Source organism: Xyrauchen texanus, chromosome 7 (assembly GCF_025860055.1).
Source record: "Xyrauchen texanus isolate HMW12.3.18 chromosome 7, RBS_HiC_50CHRs, whole genome shotgun sequence".
Taxonomy (NCBI): Eukaryota; Metazoa; Chordata; class Actinopteri; order Cypriniformes; family Catostomidae; genus Xyrauchen; species Xyrauchen texanus.
The window spans coordinates 43,564,587-43,587,030 of NC_068282.1; the positions used below are offsets into that span (position 1 = coordinate 43,564,587).

The 22,444-nt window shown below is 37.1% G+C and overlaps 2 protein-coding genes across 2 annotated transcripts in view; both read right to left on the minus strand.

The window, feature by feature from the left end:
* The window catches only part of abcc4 (ATP-binding cassette, sub-family C (CFTR/MRP), member 4), a 69,069-nt gene extending 58,960 nt beyond the window's left edge, over nt 1-10,109 (minus strand). Inside the window, exons 1-2 of the mRNA XM_052129746.1 lie at nt 9,923-10,109; nt 4,665-4,775 (exon numbers count right to left, since the gene is read on the minus strand). Of these exons, the coding sequence (XP_051985706.1) occupies nt 4,665-4,775; nt 9,923-9,996 (185 nt within the window). The 5' untranslated portion in view covers nt 9,997-10,109. The remainder of the gene's footprint in view (nt 1-4,664; nt 4,776-9,922) is intronic.
* A 6,579-nt stretch (nt 10,110-16,688) lies between these two features.
* LOC127646124 (uncharacterized) lies at nt 16,689-17,681 on the minus strand. Its single transcript, XM_052129574.1, has 2 exons — nt 17,383-17,681; nt 16,689-17,253 (listed from the first exon to the last, which is right to left on the minus strand). The coding sequence occupies exons 1-2, from the start codon at nt 17,679-17,681 to the stop codon at nt 16,689-16,691; spliced, it is 864 nt and encodes a 287-aa protein (XP_051985534.1).
* Between the last annotated feature and the right edge of the window lie 4,763 nt (nt 17,682-22,444).

Consider the following 22,444-nt stretch of genomic DNA (forward strand, 5'->3'; position numbering starts at 1 on the left):
AGTTCTACTTATCACTGGTACCTCTTGTTCAGTGTGTGGATCATTTTCTGAAATCCCACTTTCCTAACAGTGCATCGTGTCTCTTTATATCTCTGTGAAGACTTGTCATATGACACTTGCAAACACATCTGTAATTGTGCTTTGTTTGGCTTACTGGGCTTTCTAATGTAGTTTTAGTCAATGAAAACTGTTGACATTTAGTCATATTGTTATTTTAGCCACTGAACACTGTAAACATTTTAGCCATAGGAGTATTATTGATAAGCATTTGCCAATCTTGTCTAACCAAAACCTAATATATATATATATATATATATATATATATATATATATATATACATACATATACATATACATATACACACACACACACACACACACACACACACACACACACACACACACACACACACACACACACACACACACACACACACACACACACTTTATTGTTGTTGTCATTTTTCACATAAGATTGACCTTATCATGATGATCTCATCAATGATGCTACACGTTGAGGGGGTGAGAGACGAGCGACTCCGTGTTAGAGTGTGCATCACCCGGCAGAACTTTAAAGCTCTCCCGGTCTCGACTCCCACTCAGATTGTGTCTTCCACGACTGGTTGAAGTGGCTCTGACCGCACCGAGAATGAGAGTTTTGGAGTTTGTGTTTATTTACATGGTACACTCCCATATTATATGAAGCTATATCACCAAGTTATGATCTGTGTTATTTTTTCTGGCCACCAGTTTAGTGTCGTCTGATCGGCATCCATTTTCACCTGATTTCCACGCTGCACACCGGAAACTCACATGACATGACTACACATGCCACTCCCTAAACTGAGACTGACTGGTCATTCTTAATTAGCGGTGTAGAAAATGGGCAAACAGCTCTCAGAGAGAATGGGCTGTCATGTCCACACATGCACTTATTTATTTAATATAATCGCAGCATTTTGCCGTCATATAATCGCACAGGCTGACATCACGATTGCGATATGATTTATCGTGCAGCACTAATGTCAGCTAATGAAAACTAAATGACTTACTCGTCCGAAATTGTATCCTCGGCTGGATCAAGTCTCCCTTCAAAATACAAATGTTCATCGGCGTCCCGCTCTTCTTCTGAGGAAAATGTTAACTCTTCCGTAATATCCAGGAGTTTGATCACCTGTGTATCATTACAAACACGCAGAAAAGTTGAGTTGTGTTGTGTTTACATTAAACCTCACTGTCGGGGCGTGCACCATTTGCATTGATCGCCTCAGCACATTAGCATATGAATGGTGCGCTCTGCTGGTGGGTGTGATCACATTACAGATAATGAGATGGACCGGCAAAAAACTGTACATCGCTTTGTTTCAAACAGATTGCATTGCAGGAGAATATTTGTTTTAAATTTGAATTGTTTTATTTAAAATTAGACATTTTAAGCTTTCTCTAGACATATGTTTCATGTTTGTGTGATAAGTATTTACGGAGTTTCAGATCTTTTTTGTGACGGGTTTCAGAAATATGCTCGTGAACACAGAGACAGCTGAAAGCTCATCCTTTTTATTTTCTTTATTTTACAAAAGCACAAGATTTTGTGGTTATTGTAAGCGTACACAAATAAAAGTAGAGTGTAGTTTCTAATGATGTCTTACACTTAGCTGTATACCCAAAAATAAGTTATTTTTGGGTATAAGTATTTTAAGCTGTTTCCGCTGTAATGACGAAAATATCCAGCAGGGCGCGTTCGTCGACCCCAGAGGGTTAATACACTGACCACCTATGTTTGGTTATTTTTATGTTTCCCCTTTCTGTTTTAATGTTTTTTTTATTTTTCTCTCTGATACGGTTAATTGCAATATATTTTAATGGTTTTGAATTCTGTAGTTGTTATAATGAAAACTAATAAAGAAACAATAATAAAGAAAAAGACCTATTAAAATGTAAATTTCTAATAATAAAATTAATAAATGTAAAACAACTATTGTTATTGTACATGTTATTATGCAACATAGGTAAATGGCGAATATTGACTCATTAAGGCTGAGGAAAGGTGCGCGCTTCCTTATATTCATGATGAAAATAGGCACAGAATAGAGGTCCACCCTGTTTCACCAAAGTCCACTCATTCTGAGATTTCTGGCCTCGCCCCTGGTGCAGAGGCTTGTGATGCGCTGCTCAGTGCAATATATGGTCGCTCCAGACAATTTCATCTCAGATGTAATAACCAATAGTTTGGTCTGCCTATAACATGCATTGAGAACGACACTGGACAAGCATTTTACCAGATGTTGAATGAGAAGCGTATTACACTATGTGAATTAGCCTACAAACAAACACTCAAACACAGACATCCTGGCAAGCTCGGCGCCATACTTTCAAAAGCCTTAAGAAATTAAAACTGAAAAATGTATTAACAATTAATAGTAAAATTATTAATAACAAAACTATTCAAAATGCACTGCTGGCAAGCACAAAAGCGTGTTCTGTGGACACAGCCCAAAAGTGTTCCACCAGAAAAAGCTGTTGAGCATCTTCAGTGGATGTCTTCAAGTGCAGCACAACATCCAGCTCCCTCAGCAGTAAATTCTACATCTGCAAATAACAGTTTACTTCAAGGCAGAACATTTGTGTTTATGCCTTGGCCCAAGCTCCCACCACAATGTGGATTGCAGTAAAAGCCTCATAAATTAGCCCAGAGCACTGTGCTAAATGAACCAGCACTGATCCATTTTAAAGTGCCTGATTAAAAGCTGGAGAATCTGTCTGACCATGGAAGTGTTTTGTTATGAATGCTTCTTCTACAGTTGGTAATGAAACTTTGCGAGACTTGTGATGGTTTCCTCAATTCCACACAGAGTAAGCGGACCATTAGTTTATCTGCTTATCCCTTCCGATGTAATAAAAGCTCAAGGTTAAAAATATTTAAATGAAATTTAAACAACATGATAGGCTAATCTTACTGGAAAAGTAACATCTCAGAATTAAGCAGTAAACTTTGTTACAGTATATATTGTTCAGACAGAAATTCAAATAACCACCAAAGCAATATTAAAAGAACAAATATGATATCTTAAGTGCTGTGACTAATGGTAGACTGATATCTGCCCAAAATTTCAGCAATTTGTATACATCTCATTTGCTCTCCCTAAAGGGTCAAATAAGGTCGTCCAAGGTGATACAAATGCTAAATCTATTAAAAATAAAGTTAAAAACATATGTGTCATGTTAGCAGAAATGTAATATTTACGTTCCAATTTAGTTTCATACATTTTTGAAAAACATTTTCAGAATGTACAATACTTCCATTTTCAGTCAAACAGAAGCTATATGATAGGTGTGGGTAAGAAACAGATCAATTTGTGAGTCCTTTTTACTATAAATTCCCCTCCCTGCCCATTAGGTGGCGATATGCACAAAGAATGTGAATCGCCAAAAACAAAAGAAGAATGTGAAAGTGGTTTATAGTAAAAAAAAAAAAAAAAAGGACTTAAATATTGCTCTGTTTCTCACCCACACCAATCGTATCACTTCTGAAGACATGGATTTAATCAATGGAGCCAAATACATTACATTAATACTGCCTTTGTTTTTTTTTTTTTGGACCTTCAAAGTTTTATTCACCATTCACTTGCATTATATGGAACTACAGTGCTGAAATATTTTTCTAAAAATGTTCATTTGTGTTCAGCAGAAGACAGAAAGTCATACACATCTGGGATAGCATCAGGGTAAGTAAATGGTGAGAAACTTAATTTTGGGGTGAACAATCCCTTTAAGTAAAAGGTATTAAAATACATTCCTTACACCTTGAAATACATGAGTCTACAATAGTTTTCTTTTTTTGGTCAGGTAACTTACCTGTTGGTTACACCCGGTCATTGATTTGGTGGACAAAGCTTTTCAAATCTTAACAATATTTAAAAAAAATGCACTGCTGCTTTTTCCAAGAAATAACAATAACATTTTATTTTGCACTACTCATGCCAATGTTTCTTTTTTTTTTTTTTTTTAAAGAATATCTGCTTTTAATGAGACTTTGATATTATTTTTACTGTTTCCAGACAGTAAATTTTTAGTGACACGCATTTTTTTAGATTAAGAAAAAAGAAATCTGAATGACAACCCAGAAATTGAAAACATGTTAGTTATAGATAAGGAGTTGAATTAATTTCTTTGTGTCAACTGCATTTTGCTATTGCAATTAATCACCTTTGATAACTGTAACTGGAAAAATTGCATTTTGAAGTGTGATGCCGTTTGAGATTTTTGTCAGCAGTATGCCAGGAGCAGTTACGAATAAGGCCGCAGAGTGACCTGATTTGACTTAAAGGGACTTTGTAGATATTTAATAGAAATACTATAGACCACATTGTCTGAACAAACAGATCCAATTTCACTAGTGACACTGCGGGAAAGTCAGGAATTGTGAATAAATCCAGCCAACAAAATAAACAAGATCAATTTACATTCCTTGCTGCATGCATACTTTAACTCTGACTCCTGACGTTCACAAGAACCTAACATCACATAATTCACTCAATGAATAAATAAATTGGCAAGTACATTCACCTTCCCATAACTTAATGGGAATCACGCAGCCTGCAAAGTCTGAGTTGTGTAAAACAGTTTTTTGTTGAGTCACAGTTTATTCCCTGAGGCTCACTCACCTCTGCAGCTCCTCCCCAAGTTTCTTAGAGCGATCCTCGGGAAGCACCGTGTACATGTCATCTTCTTCAAGTCTTCTCTTAGATCCAATACGGAAAAGAGGGTTCAGCCACCTGATATCAAAGACATATCAAAGGAGATAAGATGAGAGGACTTGATCAAGAATTTTAAGCTTTAAAGTAACAGTTCACCCAAAAAATGAACATTCTGTCAAAATGTACTCACTCACCCTGTAATTTAAAACCCATCTGACTCTCTTTCTTCCATGGAACGCACAATGAGAAATTTTGTGGTTGCTTTTGTCAAATATTTTTAAATGAGTATTTTTGTCATATTTTCCGGTAAAAGAATATTTAAACATCCTTAAAATAAGATAAAGCAAAGAGAAGCAGAATGAAAAAGATATTAGCCTAAGCCTTGTATTAAAGAAATTCAACACAATTATGTGGGGTTTATGCTTGTTGTTGTTTTCTTGTTATATGCATAAACATTACTAAAATTCAATTAAAGAAATTTCTTGTTTTAAGAATGTTTTGATATTTTTACAGGAAAACAAGACAAAAATACTCGTATGACTCCTGTGCTATATTCCAAGTCTTCTGAAGACATATGAGAGCTTTGTGTGAGGAACAGATCAAAATGTAACAAACTACATTTCCTTTGCATGTTAATAAGAGAAATAGCTATTAGGGATACTGTAATTATACAGTTTTACTATTGTTACTATAAAAATGTCACAGTTAATTTAACCGTAAGAATTTAGAAGCCATGGTTAAAAAACGTGAAATGCTTTATTTACACGTATATCTAATGTATAAAATAAACAAGCTTTTCATAAGATTTTGTAAGCCTAAATGTGAAAACTCTTGAGTCAGTGTGGGTACCGGAGCAGTTGCTATGGATATGGACGGTGGTCACGTGGTGCTAAAATGGCCAGGTGATGCGGACTGAACGTGAACGTTCAATTCACTTGAAACTGAAGAGAATTCCAAAATATAACAGAAGAATTCGATCAATCAGACTCATATCCATCAGAAAAAGTGACTTAAATTGGCTGTTTGGGAGCATTTAAATAACTGAAAGATGTGAAACAAGCAGAAAGAAGTCCTAGAAAGATAAACATCCTACAAATGGGACCAGGATGCTCTCCACTAGTCATCCAACAACAAACTAGCTACTTAAATATTTCTAGCTGTGGTGATTTTTAAGTGATGAATTAAAAGATGACATTTTTGTAATGTGTAAGCGTGCTGACAGCGCAAAGTGCATTGTGTGTGGTTACTATCAGCGAGTAAAATTTGAAAAATTGCGTCAAATTCGTCCTCGTTATTTAAAAAAATGCTTTTGTATATTCACTGCATTCAACAATAAATGTCAATTTTAGTCATGATCTGACTTGTAAGCAATGTTTCCGTTATTATGCAGAGTCCAACGGTTTATTTTTGAGATGCTGTGGACAGTACTTTTATACAGTCTGAGGCCAATTCTTTATATTGGGGTGTCTGACAGAAAATTGACTGCTTTAATAAACTGTTGCAGAAGAAAAAACAAAAAAACTGTGAACTACATGTTGCACACTTACAATAATGTTACATATACACTTTTGAAGCACTCCGGTAAAATTACAATTTTGGGGGTATTTAACCGTATACTTATTGCAGGGCTGTCCTTAGCATCCACAAATCCCCCATAATGTTATATGATATGCATTTTTTGCATTAATTAATCGTAAAACCATTTAACCACAATTTGTTTCTCAAACGGTAATCTAACCGTCAAAAACTCACACCTTGCTATCCTTAGCAGCTATTAGTGGTCGACCGACATGGGGTTTTTTAATGGCTGATGTCCAGAGAACAGGGTGGCTGATAGGCCGATACATCACATAATTTAACATAGTAAATAACAAATATATTATTGCTAAAAATAAATTGTACTACTTTTTTTTTTTTTTTAGCAATTATATTTACTCAATTTCATAAAAATTTGTAAAAAATAATGTAAAAAGATTTTTTTTTTTTTTTTTTTAAATGGTAGATCTGGTTTCTGTTTAGTCATCAAATTTTTGTCATTTACACATGAAGAAATTATTAATATATTAGGGAGATGGAAATAACAGTACATGCTGTACAGTGGTGGCTGCTGGTCTTTCAAAGAGGGGAAGCTCATTTTCGGCCTACATTATAAACTTATTTAAAAGTAAATTCTGCCCTACGTTCCTTTTCGAGAAAATGCACTGTGACTCTGTCGTACCAACTAGGCGTCTTTTCCAGTGACTTGACCAGTGTCTTCTCAATGGCCAGCAGAGCTAGGCTGCTTAAACGACCTTGGCCCATTGTGTTACTTGGCCCTTGTTGGATGATTCACTACTCTCATCATGTCCCCTAAATGACAGCTCCTGTCGGCCAAGCAAGGATGTTACATCAATAAGGCGGTTTAGGAAGGCCCTGTTTTGTTTGACTGTTTCATTATGTTTAGTCACTTGAATGCGAGCACCTTCATTGATTGCATGCTCAACCCTGATCCTGCCCATGCAACTTAATCTTGCACATGCACTCACATGTTCATTGCTCTTTTCATGTCTTTTATATGTCCTGTCAAAGTTAGACAGATCTCCAAACCCCACTTTTGACCAAACAACACATCCGTGAGATGGTTTCATCAAGAGGCATGGCCAGCAGTACATTTTATTTGTCACAGCACTTCCACTTCCACATACCAGGAGAGCTGAAAAGACCTGTTATTTTTCCCTATTTTTTGCACTAAATCAGTCTTAGGTGTTGATCTGCCCTGCTGTTTAATTCTAATTTTTTCCTCGTAAGGAAGACTTTCAAATGGCTTCGCCAAAATCAGGTCGACAATATTAGCACCGTCTGCCATCGTGCGCAGTTTCACCCGTCACGACGCTAGCCTAGCCTACTGTATGAATGAATGAATGAACGAACGAGCGAACGCTCTAAAACAAAATATATTAAACTTGGTAAAACTGAAACAAGGAATGTGGTGTATAATTGTGTAAATGTATTATGCAAATTGACTAGCAATTTCAGCCAAACAAATATAAAGAAATAGGTTGCAGCAGTTTGTCTTTCGACTACACTTGAGAAATCTGCGATGGGACTGAGCTTGAAATAGCTTCAGTGACTTCTTATAGTACAGATTCAGCTGTCAATCAAAAGGAGATGCAGTCTTTCGACAGATCCTCCAATCATCACGCTGAAGCCCGAGTCGGGCCAGCCCACTCCTCATTCACCCCCAGAGACGCTGAGCGTCCTTGGGCAGGACATAATCGCAGCATTTATCCAATAACCATCTATTTTCAGAGCACTGAAAAAAACTGTTCAGAGCAGCCCCATTGAAGTCAATGGACGCTCGGCTTCAACAGGGAAATGCACTGACGCTATGGGAATGTATGAGAAGTAAATCGAGTCAGCCGACCTGCTATATGTAATGTAGCTGATTCTGAACGAACTCGTCTTCGAGATGAACGTGTTCTAACGCATTTTTAGTCAATAAATTGTTTACACAATAGTACATATTTGACCATTATTTTTTTGACATTATAGGGGAAGCTGAGCTTCCCTTGCAGTCTTAAAGAAATCCCCACTGATGCTGTAGTCCAGCAACCATGGCTGGCATGTCCACGTTAGCAATCGCATTTACTAAATAAAATACAGAATCAAACCAATTGTACATAGAGTGAATGGTGAATAAGACTCATAGACTACATTTTTTTTATATTGGGGTGTCTGACAGAAAACGGACTGCTTTAATAAACTGTTGCAGAAGATGGGCCACTTCTATTAAAATGAATGGGAGAAATTGAAATGCTCAACAAAGCAACACGTGTTAAAAACTGGTACAGTCTCTTTAAGACGGCATTTCTGTAAACAGCGTCTTAGCGCATGTTAACGAGAGAGAATCAACAGCTTTATCTCATCTGTCCTAAGCGTGATTATAATTAAATATTTCTTTGTTGTTGTTTTTGATCAACAACTGACTAAAGAGAACCGAAGGGGTATTATAAGAGACATTATTCAGTGACAAATGGGTCGCTTGGATCTCGTCTTCGGACACACATGCATAACACGGAACAACTTTTACTCTCAACATGCAGTGAAAGGATCTCGCAGCTGAGTACTCCACCAATATACTACACAATCACTGGTAAGTGAAATCTAAACATTTACCAGCCAATAGTAACACATTTTAGTCACATAGTGTGACATTTGGTTGCTAATGCGAGCAATTTCCTATGTCCTATTCCTGATTTCTTATTATAGTAGAGGGTTGTGCATAGAGTAAAAGATCGATCTTGGCATTTAAGAATCGATATCGAGATTGTTCAAATTGGAAAATCTATATTTTGTATGTATCTCACAAGAAGCTATCATTTGGCTTCAGAAGACTTGGAATAAGCCTAGTACACGTCATATGAACCATTCTTACGATACTTTTATGGTGATTTTGCATCATTTTTGAAGCTTGAAAGCTTCAGTCCCTGAAACTACAAAAAGATGCCAGACGTTTTCTTTTGTGTTCCATGGAATAAAGAAATCGATCAGAAAATGACAACCCTACAATAAATTATGACTTGATGTTTGTTTAAATGTGCATGCCAAAGGATGCTGAATTATTGATGACTGATAACAGAAGCTTATGGTGTTTCACAGCAGTGACCACAGTAATAAACCAAACAAGCAAATATAGGCTACATGTTTTGCAGACAGGCAATCTCTTTACGATGACAGTAACGTATGTTCGTCTCGATTCGTTTTGTACAGGGTGTTCTTAAGAGTCAAGGATTTGAAAACAAAGCTAAAAACCCACTTTTGACATAGGGCTTTCATCTGCCATTGCCGGGACAGGAAAGCTTTCATTGTTTAAAAAAGCGTCATTACTGGAAAACACCAGACTGATGTAGAAGCTGTGAGGAAGGAAGAGCAGTGGGTGGCCAGCTGGACCAGCTTTCACAAATTAAAAAAGAAAAAGAAACAAGCCCTGGAGCAGTCACGCGACTGACGGAAAGACACTTAAAACACTCTAAATAACGCTGAATAGATCACATCTTTAGTTTTACACAATACCCACTTGGAAATGAAAAAGCGCATGATTTGAATTCTGCGGTGAAGGCTTTTGGTTTTAGTTTCCACAAGGGTTTTCAAATAAAAGATTCAGTTAGATTGATCTTATAGGCTATTTCGTAGTTTTTATTGATTTGGCGAGGTAAATTAAAGGCTCGTGACAAATAAATACTCACCAGAAAAATATCTGTGATAATAAATTCGCCGTGGCAGCCGGGTTGGTTTTGGCATCTTTGTTTATTGGCTCCATGTCGGTCTCCAGCCTCCCCGCAGTTCAGATACTGGTACCTCTCGCATAACCTGCGATCCGTGTGATAAATTTACCTTATAAACTGTTGTATAACTTTGTAACATGCACATGTCATCAACTACAGGCGGAGATAAGTCCCTCATTTCCTCCAACGCTGGTAGAGCCTTAGCCCCGCCTCTGATACCTCCGACTGAGAAGTCATTGGCTCGGAAACTCCTAAGGTCACTTTGATTGGCTCTACGGGGGCAAATAAGAAGGGCGTGGAGGTACTTAATCTACATCTAACGTCAAGATACGACAATTTGGCCAAGAGATTACTACGACTAAGGTTTAACTAATGAATATTAATTAGATCATAATACCGTTGCTTGGTTAATCCTTGAGAGTCCAGTAAAGTAGACTAATTCTGGGGGCGTTCACACAGAACGCGTTTTTGCGCCAATAAAAAGCTAGACGCAACGCAAATAACAACGTTGGCGTCACGAGGAGAAAGATAGCTGCAGGCAGAGCGTAAAAAAAAAAAGGCAGGAACTTCTACCAGAACTCTTTGCATAACCTTAACCGTGAGTGGAAGTGGCGCCTCTTTTGAGTTTCCGCCCTCATTTGAAGGACTCCGGTCTGCCTATTTGGTCTCAAGACGCGCTATTAAAAGTTGACGTTCTCTTAGGTTTGACCTGACATAGCGTCTAAAAACACGCTGAAACATTTGGACTCGTGGCAACGGTCAAAGACGCCCGTTTATCACATGTTTACTTAGAAAAACAATGTGAAAATAGCGCAGAAAGAAGCAAAACTGTGTTCAGTGTGAACGACCCTTATTTTCGCAAGCTCATTTACAAACTTTTTCCATTCAGCCAATCAGTAAATCCGACTGAGTGAACGTCACGGCACGTAATTCATATTCATGTGCAAGAACTTCTTGCGCTGTTGAAAGGCTTGAGTTGGCACGTGCATAAGAAATTAGAGAAGAAAAAAAAAACACAGGTTTTCAGATTAATTGACTGTGACGTGAAAGAAGTGTTGATAAAACTTAAATATAAAACTTTATATATATATTACCTTTTATGTAAATAAGACTGTGGTCGACCATTATGACACACGAGAGCGAAAGAATTACATTTGTAGCGTTATTGTATATTGTACGTCGTAGATGTTTCTGGATGACGAGTCCTTCTTGTCTGCCATCTGTTCTTTATTAGCTCTGCATATATAACTCACTCATGCAGTCTGCTGGAAGCAATCATCTTCAATTAGTGTCTAAACAGAGTGAGAACATAAAAAGTAACACAAAACAAGCCTTCCCTTTAAACTTGATAGAATTTCGTTTTAAAATTAGTGTCCCAAACTAAGGAAATTATCATGAATATGTGAGGTAGGCCAATTAGCAGCGTCAGAAATGTACCTTTTTTTTTATTTTATTTTTTTAATGCGCAATATTTGCCCATGACATTGATTTTCAGTGGCATTTTCACCGTCGTGGGGCAATTTTGTCTTAACCATACAAAAGCACATTCCATTTATGTAGAATTTTTCAATTGAATCTTTTAATTAAAATATCGTAAAGTGCTAACAACATATTAAATTCAAGGTAACGGATAAACTACAGAGGAATGTTGATACATAGGCATTTTCCCCCAACATTTAAATATAAGGGACATTTTTGCCACTGTAGCCCAAACCCTGGTAAAATTATGAATAAAGGCTTTAAGAAAGTACATTCAGCACATGCAAAACTTCCCCCTTTTCCTTCTCTCTCTTCCTCATACCCTTCTCTTCATCTCTCTCTCTTTCTCTTTGATTTCCAATAAGATATAGCACTGAAAGTACACAAGATGAAAGACCCAAAATGAGACAGAGCAGGTGGCCACTACACACTGAAAAGGCTATGCTGACAGACATATTTACACACACACACACACACACACACACACACACACACACACACACACACACACACACACACACACACACACACACACACACACACACACACACACACACAAATTTGTTTTTATATCATTGTGGGGACTCTCCATAGACTTTCATGAATTTTATACAGATCTGATGATAATTTATATCCCCTAAACCTAACCCTCACAGAAAACCTTTTGCATTTTTACATTTTAAAAAAAAAAAAACATGGTTTAGTATGTTTACTAAGCCATTTCCCTCGTGGGGACCGCTGGCTGGGCTTTACAATGTAGGTGATCTCAGGTTTTACTATCCTTGTGGGAACATTTGGTCCCCACATTGTAGCATAAAAATATACACACACACACACACACATGAGAAGCGAGGCTCTTATCTGTAGCCCATAAGACAAAGTCCAACTGTATGTAAGGAGGTATTACATCTGTATAATAATTCTGAAGAAAGATCGACTTTCGTGCCAAAGGTATCTCAAAGAAAACCAGACTGTTGAGTCATTATTACTTTGTTAAACTTCTTAGATGTGAACTTTACTCTAAAAGCCAAACTCCAAAAAGGGATTACATTTTTTTCTGGTGGAAATATGACTAAGCAAAAAGCAATAAATGGACCAATGGCCATCTACAATGGAATCCAATGATTAGAAATAATACTGGGGATTGATTGCCAGTAGAAAACAATTATTTAAGGCAGCATTTGACTCAAAATACAGCAAAGTTCCCTCTTAATGTTATAGACAATAATGTTTTTATTCCAGGTCAGATAATAAAACGTATGCCATATTTTCTGTTATAAAATGGATAGTTCCAGTCCTGGATGCTAATTGGATTATAGGGTACATGATTTGGGCCAGTTACTCAAAAAAGTAATCCACTACAATTGACAAATTACTTCTCTCAAACTGCAATCAGATTAGTTTGCTGACTACTTTATCAATAAAGAAATCACATAACTAATTACTTTTCTTTTAAGTTACTTTCTAAAATAAATGTTTTTGTTTTTCCGCTCAATGTGTTTAAAATCACATCTATAGTTATTTTTTATTCATTGTCACACTCCCTTCTGAAGTCACAGGCAATGTCCACATTAATCCATATACATTTGAAAACAGCATTTTCATTTTTGAAATGCTCTCTGTCCACACTGAAGTTTTCAAGCGTTTTCCCAAAGTTGCTCATCCACTCTAAAACATTTGAAAACGCTTAAATCCCCTTACTGCACATGCAAAAAATCACGTCATTACATGTATGGGCTGAACAGCAATTGTCCTTGTGTTTTGTTGGCAAACAGCAATTCTGAGTAAACTTTGCATTGCCATGAAGGAATGCATTGTGAAGTAACATTATACAAAGTAACAATTATCTTTAACAATGCTCCCAAAATGAATTAACAGGCACAATAACGGTGCAAAAATGTGGGCTGCCATCTTGATTGTTTTGAGTTGAATAGATCACATGACTGCGTCACATGACAATAAATAGGTCATAGATTTCAGATATCTCCATCTTTCCCATCCACATTTCAATTCGAAGATGGCATTTCCAAATGTATCCACTTGGTAGAGCTTTTTTTTTTCTAAAAGCTATAGTTTTTGCTGTCAAAAAAAACATACTGTAAATACTATTATTTTCTGTATAAGTAATTCGATTACAATAACTATTTACTTTGGAATCTTATTACACCCCAAATTGAACAGACAGCCTGTTCCCCTGGCTACTGCAACTTAAAAAGAGCCCAAAAGTAGTCTATGTGACTCATATGTCATATTCCAAGTCTTCTGTAGGCATATGTAAGGTTTCGATGAGAAGCAACCCCAAAATGTAAGTAATTTTTTTTGTGTGAGAGCTCATTCACAGTGACATGAGATCTTGCATTGTTTCAATAACATGAATGTAATAATATTTATACATTTATATTATGTTGTAGCCATTTTAGCAATAAGGTACTCAAGTTATGCTAGAGCCGTGCAACAACATCCCTTAGTTGTGACCATATTCACAATATAGCGTGGCCTCTAGTATCTTAAAGGAATAGTTAACTCAAAAATGAAAATTCTCTCATCATGTACTCACCCTCATGCCATCCCAGATGTGTATGACTTTCTTCTGCTAAACTCAAACGAAGATTTTTAGGAGAATATTTCATCTCCATAGGTGTACTCAATGCAAGTGAATGGTAAAGGTCCAAAAATCATATAAAGTTCAGCATAAAGTAATCCATAAGACTCTAGTTGTTAAATCAATATCTTTAGAACTAATATGATAGATTTGGTAAGAAACAGATCAATATTTAAGTTGGGTTTGACCATAAATTCTTCTCCCTGCGCAGTAGGTGTTGATATGCAAGAATGCAACTATCCAAAAACAAAAGAAGAATGTGAAAGTGGAGATTGATAATAAAAATTAATATTGATCTCTCTCTCACCCACACCTATCATATTGCTTCTGATGACATGGATTAAATCATTGGAGTCGTATGGATTACTTGTATGCTGCTTTTATATGCTTTTTTTGAGCTTCAAAGTTCTGGCCACCATTCACTTGCAATTTATGGATCTACAGAGCTGAGATATTCTTCAAAAAATATTTGTGTTCAGAAGAAAGAAAGTCACACACATCTAGGATGGCATGAGAGCCAGTAAATGATGAGAGAATTAAAAAAAATTGGGTGAACTATCCCATTTTTGGATGAATTACAGAATTCTTAAATATATTCTTTGTCACAGTATTTAACTCAAAATTATGTGTAATATGTTTTGTGAACTTTGCCATGAACAACTCAGAATGAGTATTTCTCATAGGTAAATCTGTTAACCTCAATTAACCTCAACTTAAGGACACTCTTGGCTCTAATAACTGAACTTATCTTGCCAATATAAACTATCTAATGATAGATGTATGTGACTCAACTGGGTCTTCCAAGTTTTCGTTGATGAATCATAATGCTACATGATCATTATGTAAGGTTTGTGACTTTTGAACTTCCTGAATGATCTAATTTAGTCTCTTCCTCTCTTTTATATGCCAAGAATAATACCACAGATGTTATTTACAGAGCAATATCATTGCTTGGGAAATATGATAGCCTATATGTGTTTTTTTTAAACTGGGAACAGGGGTCTCCTCTAGGGAAGCTACATGGTTGCTATGACAGCAGATATTTTGTTTGTTCTCGCTGGCCTTGTATCACTCAGCAACAGCTCACCTGAAAAACAATTGAAGGTTCTATGGTGTTATCTATCCCAATGGGAACAAGAGCAGGGATGTCACTAGCATGTTTAGTTGATGAGTGATTTATAAGTTATGAATGATTTTGCTTTTTATATAGCTATTTTGTTACATATTCATTTTGTATAGGTTTTATTATGTTCCTGAGACAACAATGTTGTTCTTCGGTTATGAGCTTATAGGCAAGCATCACATAACCACTTTATATTAGGTGTCTTTGACTACTATGTACATAAGCATTTGATACACTGTCCTTATAATGTACATACGTTTTGTTGTATTGTACTTACATTTAAAGTACCTGCATTTAATTACATCTTTTATTACATTGTTAACCTTACCCCTAAACCTAACCCTATCCCAACCCTTACCCTAAACCCTACCTCTACCTATAAACCTACCTGTACCTCAAACTCAGTAGCAGCAAATGTGGATCTTTTGAGAATTTTGCAGAACAACATGTAGTTACACATTAAATACATTGTAATATATTAATTTTAATGTTAGTAAATAGTAGTTAAAGACACCTAATATAAAGTGGGACCAGCATCACTATTACTATTGGTCTTAGGGTTAATGAGGTTGTTCTAATGGCCTAAAGTTAATAATAAGTTATTACAGTTTTTCTCAAATGCTAAAACACATTTCACAAACGTTTCCTCCATGTTCCCCAATGTCTAAACACAACACCCTTTTCTAAAGCTACATAAACACAACCACGCCTTCTCACTTCAAAACTCAAACTTTCACACCAAAAGAGCAGCTCGAAGCTTTCAAAAATGTAAACACTATACACATCATTACACACTACAGCAAAACAATTGAAAACACAGGTTCTTTGTTTCATAACTGCCAATGCATATTTTTAGAAACTTTACAGTAATGGATCTTCTTAGATCTCTGCAGAGGATTAGGCATTTAGATTTGTGAGTTTCATATGAAGAGTATAAATCTATAGTAAATTCTGCATGTACACTACTGTAACACAACTCAATGCAAAAACAGAATCTATTGCACACAACAGTACTCTTGAAAACATGATCAGGGTGTGAAGTTTTTTTATTTACTTTATTCACACCACACACACACCACAATCACTGTGCGGCATCATGTCGCTGAGCTGCATCGGGCCACATCACCTCATCCACATCGCAGGCTATATTGTCTCTCGCCAGGCACCGCGGGAAAAACGCCCTGGAATGGCGAATCCATCCTTGGAAGGCCTCCACAGGGATGTCAACACAGGCCAGCTCCATTGCCCTTAGGAGGTTCTCTAGTGTATGGTTGTCTGTCATAAACCTTCCATCTCCACGAAAAGTGGTTACTGTTGGTGGTGAACCACTCTCTGATTTGGTTTGTTCTGTGGAAGCGTACATTGTCCCAAATGATCACATAAATGTGATGTGCGGGCCCAGGATGGTGTTGTTGGCGGTCCAGGAGGATGTCTTTTAGCTCCTCTAGGAAGGTGAGGAGACGTTGGGTGTTGTAAGACCCAAGGACAGCCCCTCAAAACCCATGGCCGCACAAAGAGTAATATTACCCCCCCCGTTGGCCAGGAACCTCAGTGATGGCTCTTTGGCCAATGATGTTACGGCCTCTTTGCCTTCGTTTCTGCAGGTTGAAGCCAGCCTCATCCAGGAAGAGGTACTCATGAGGTCTGGCCATCACGTCCAACTGTAATATCCTCTGTGAAAATGTGAAAGTGCACAGGTGTTCAGAACAACAGTCAATCAGGTAGCACAGTATTGTCCAGAAGTAATGTAGGCCACTGAGCAACACAGTATGTCCACTAACTGTACTGTGAACATGGATGTATACTTGCAAATACTCGTAACGTAGGTCTTTGTGTCGCGCAGAGTTGCGCTCAAAGGGAACCCTATAGACCTGTTTCATCCGCATCTTTTGGCGCCGAAGAACTCGGTCTATTGTGGCCAAGCTGACATCATCAATGCTCTCAAAGTTGACATTATCGGCAATTACTTTGTCTCTGATCTCCCGGATTCTGATGAGGTTGTTCTCACGAACCATATCCACAATGAGGGTTTCTTGTGCCACTGTAAATATGGCAACCCTACCACCTCTATGTGGCATTCTTTCAACTCTAAAGAAAGAAACATGTATTGTCAATTGACATGTTTTACAATACAGTAACAACTGATTTGAAACCAATAGACTACTTCACAGGCTTGTAAAATTGTATTGTGACAAAGAAAGCAATAGAGTAGAATACCTGTTGTGTTGTCTGAATGCCCTGATAATGGTGGCCACAGTGAACCTACTCAGGTTTGGACTGACTCTTAGTCCTGCTTCAGCCATTGTCATGCCATGGACAATGACATGGTCAATGACTGTTGCTCGCATCTCGTCCGTAATGATGCTGCGAGGTTGTCTTGCTCTCCCTTCTGGACCTTCTCCTCTCCCTTGTTGGTCTCCTCCTCTCCCTTGTTGGCCTCCTCCTCTTCCTCGTTGGCCTGCTCTTCTCCCTCCTCTGACTCGAATTCCTCTTCCCCTGACTCTGCCTTCATCCATTGTGTTTGTTTGGAATCTTCAGCAAACTGTGCACTCTGAACTTGCTTTTATACATGTGGTCACAGCATTAGCAACAAGTGTCTTCAATTTTGAGTCGTTGTGTGTAATGAATGACGCCAGGTGTGTTCATTGTGTTCAAATATTGCTGACTGTGGCAAGCATTTTGCATCACATGAGCTTTCATTTGAGAATATGAGCAGAGTTCTTTTGCAACTTGTGTTTTAGCAAGGAAAAAATGTGTTAAGATTTATGAGAACGGAGGATTGTGTTTTGTGAATTGTGTCTTCATGTGAAATGTGTTTATGATATTGGAAAATGATGGCTAGATTTAGTAAATGTGTTTAGACAACTGGTCATTTGGTTTAGAGGATTGGCTTTTGTGTTTTAGCATTTGAGAAAAACTGTAAATGAGATGTCCCTGTAACATATACTACCTTCAAACATTACATAATTGTAATGTATGTGGTCTTGGCTGAGCTTTGCAGCTGTTGAATGAAGAAGCCTAAATGTTTTGGTCAGGTCGGGTTATTTTCTGTAGCTCCTTCAGGGTCTGAAGCTGAGGAAGGAAGACTGATTTGACCTCCATCGACTAGTCCATCTGGTAACACAAACATACACTTGCACTCACATATACAAACACATTTAAACTCAAATAGTCTTTACAGACAGCATTGAAGAGGAACACCATTTACCTTTTACTGAAGTGACGTTGTTATTCGAAGCTTCTGGTGAACACAGGAAACTTTTCTGAAACTCTAGACACTGTACTCTCTCTTTTGAGTGCTTCCACAATTTAATCCCTCCTTTAATGTGCAAATCAAATTATTAAAGGTTTATTCTTTAATTTATTATAATTATTAAGGGGTGTTTCAACAACTATGGGCAATTATGTCCTTGTGGACTTTTAGAAAATAAAATGCCTTATAACACACAGTATTCACACTCTGGATAACTTATTTAATTTGTTTAACAGTGGAAATTAGGAATGGGACAATGTGGTTATCCCACGATTCTGTGCAATATACGATATGTTGCCACCGGCGACGCGTGGCTCGACTCTCCTCGAATTCGTGGAGGAGACTCTGCTGGCCTGTGGCTCGCCGTTCACTGTGGGCGTCGTCGAGGAGGACCCTGCCTCTCCTCCCACAGTCTATAACAATTACTAAAATGGTACCATCACTTTCAGAGTTCAGCGAGCATGGTCTAGCACACTGTGTTACAGTTAACAAGAGAAGTCTCTCGGTTAATGTCTGATTAGAAATAATATTTGTATTTTTTATCTGCCAGAAAGGAAAAGAACAGAAAGGAATATTAAAGACATTATTCAATACATTTCGAGTTTGTGGATTTCATATTTGATGGACACACATTATATGGAAAAAAAATGTCCAAAACAAGGAGATTTTCCAGGTATTCCAGTACTGACATTTCTGAAAACTAAATTCAAGCACTTTAAGGACCTTGTGTGACCCCTGTTAACAGCATAAAAATAAAGTGCAGTAGGAGTATTAAACAAAAACAAAAAGCAGAGAGAGATTATGATGTTTGACTGTCACGAGTTGGGGGCAGAGGTAAGGACACAAACGCAGTTCAAAAACCAAAATGCTTTAATAAAACAAACTACCACAAGGGGGAATAAAAACATAAACAACCCCAAAGGGGACAAAGGGAAATCCAGGCTGGGAACAGGACCGACTGGACCAGGCAGGGCAGAACAGAACAGAATGGGACAAGACAGGACAGGTACATGAACACAACTGAAAACAAGACGAACTGACAACGGACAGCAAACACGAGGAGCCTAATATAGGGAGTGAAATCAAGCAGGTAAACAGACAAGGCAGGTGTGACAAATGAAACAATAATGAGCAAACAAGGAGGCGGATTAGGATGCCTGACAGAGAAACATGCAGCGATTTAGAATTATACATCTCAAATTGATGCCTATAAATCCATCATTCTTTATATATTCAGTCTCTTCATTAGGGCTAGGTATCGCCAGGCACCTCACAATACGATACGTATCACCATATGTCACAATTCAATATATCACGATACATCACAATATCATGATTAAATTCAGTTATGATTCATCAGCTCTTGATTAAATTCCAATTAATTTATGTATATTTCAGTTATAATGTCCATATTTGTTCATATGTGAAAGAAATGAGGAATGCCATTCTTATTTAGTCTATCTGCTTCATCTTTATAGAACTGTTGGACATGATATAAATACACACACAAACAAAATGAATAAAACTTCAGTCAGTTTATAAAGAAGGAAAATATTTGAAGCTTTCTATTAAACCAAATATTATATTATTGCCTTCTTAGGATAAATTGTTTTTGCAATGTTCCTCACTTGTAAGTTGCTTTAACTTACAAATAAATGTAAAATAAATAAATAAATAAATACAAATTTATATATTTTTGTATAAATGTAAATATATATATATTAAAAGTAAATAACAACATATAAATACATAATAACAAATACATAACTACAAACTAATAAAAAGTGCATTTTTATCATCTAAGCTCGAGAGGTCTAAACAAGTGAACCACGGCAACGAGCGCTCCGGACATCCCGGCTCAAACATCCAAGGAAAAGCACGAGATATCCCCCATTCATTTTCTCCATAGGCATTTCAAAAAAAGATTTGTTTTTGGGGCCTAAAGACAAGTCACATTTTCAATAAAATGAAGAATCAACGGATAAAGACACTATTCATCCGAAAAGCATAAAGATGCCTTTAAGACTTTTTGAAATTAAAGCTCCCATTGTTACATCATAATTTTATGTAAAGATGCTTTGAGACATTGTAATTTGAAAAGTGCTAAACAAATAAAAATGACTTGACTTGACTTAATAAATATTTCTCAGCCCTGACACACACAAGAAAGTTTGTGAATCACCTATATGGTTTATACCCGGCACTGTAAAGACACAGCAAATCACCTGCATGTATCTGTGATACATGCAGGTGATTAAAGCTGCTAAATAATCACAGATACAAAATATTAACAGAACTTCAACTAGAAGGTAAATATTTAATTTTACAATCTGATGTGGTTGTTGAACTTTGAATCATACTGTATCAATTATTAAACTGATAAAACACAAATCTGTCATAGAAATGTTCCTGTGTTGCGACTGGACTGACTTTTTTTGGGGATCACATTAGAGAACGTAAAAAAGTGGAATTGGAAGGTGAAGTGAAAGGAAATTACGAAATTACGAGCCTGTGATGTTGCAGTTACGTTGCCTAAAAATTACGTAACTGGTACGTTGTGTGTTTTACCTTATATGTTTGATGTACTGTAGTTAAGAATTACATTATTGTACAATTGTACAATGTAGAGCTTTTATTGTCAATGTACTAGCTTTGATATTAATCCTGAAAATTTTCTGAACTGCTTTAAACTGTTTATGAAAAGTTTAATGTCCAGTACTGTGTAAAAGTTTTAGGCATTTCTGGAAAATGCTGTAAAGGGTGGTGTTTAATGTCATAAATAGCTTTTATTTATCAATTAACTTCATACAAAGTGCAGTAAACATAAAAAGGCTACATCAATATTTGGTGTGACCATCCTTTGCCTTTAAAACTGGAAATATGGAAACATGGAAACAAACTCATTTATCAAAATTACAAAAGTGAATCTTTATCACTTATTTTGTATATCTCCCTGAGTGTTGACATGTTTGTGTGACACCATGCTCCTGCTTCTCGTCGAAATCGGAGTTGAGAATTTCTAATTCTAATTTCTAAGAAGTTGTAATTCTGACTTTAAGATGCATTCCATTGCACTTTTCCAAAGCAGGAAATTGTCAAATCCGACTTTCCGAGTTGAATGAAGCACAGCACAACTTTTCAAAACTTGATCCGACACTGATTGCTCAAGCAGCCTAACTTACACATAGAAAACTCCTGATGTTGCTATAACAATGCAAAAAGCACTAACCAATTTACTTGAAATTAAAATCAGTCCTCCTTTCCGGTTTAATAAATTAAGCAATCACACGGTCATGCAGAACATCTCGTGTTTTTAAATCCATAAGGATCTCTTTCTCAATGGGGATAGTGGCAGTAATAACAGCCGACTGTTAGCAAGATCTTGCAGTCTTTGCTTTCAAATTACATCACTTATGCGGCTTTTCCACTGCACGGTACAACTTGACTCAACTCAACTCTGCTCACCTTTTGGGGGTTTTCCACTGTGGATAGTACCTGGTACCTGATACTTTTTTAGTTCCACCTCGGTCGAGGGTCCAAGCGAGCCGAGCCGATGCTAAATGTGACTTCAAAATCCTGCAGATCACTGATTGGCCAGGGAGAATCATCACTACCAGCATCACTGAATTTCTGACACACGACATCAACCCGCTAGTTTTATGAATGAGTGATGAACGAAACAAAAAAGTCTCTCAGGAAGTGTATCAGCTGTTGGCCGCACACGGCTACCACCGGACCTACCAACAGTGTAGGGAAAAGTAAAACATTTTTTTAAAGTGACTACAGAACCATCAAGGAAAATTGGAAGTGGTTTGACCAAATGGACGCTATCTAAACCGGCGAGCAATGGGAGGGAGAGTGCCCTGGACTGGTGTTGATCCACGATGGAGGATGGTATGTTTTGTTATGTTAACTCTATACTCTGCTTGAAAGCTTCACTTTATTTAGTTGACCAGCTACTGGAAGCTTGTGTAACATCTACAGAATAATAGACATCCCATTATGGACCCAGCAGATCGGCTCCTG

Coding starts and splice junctions, on each gene's coding strand:
- LOC127646124 (XM_052129574.1), bottom strand. CDS start 17,681: ATGGATGAAGGCAGAGTCAGGGGAAGAGGAATTCGAGTCAGAGGAGGG. Junction 17,254..17,382: donor GCATTCAGACAACACAACAG/GTATTCTACTCT, acceptor TTCTTTCTTTAG/AGTTGAAAGAATGCCACATA.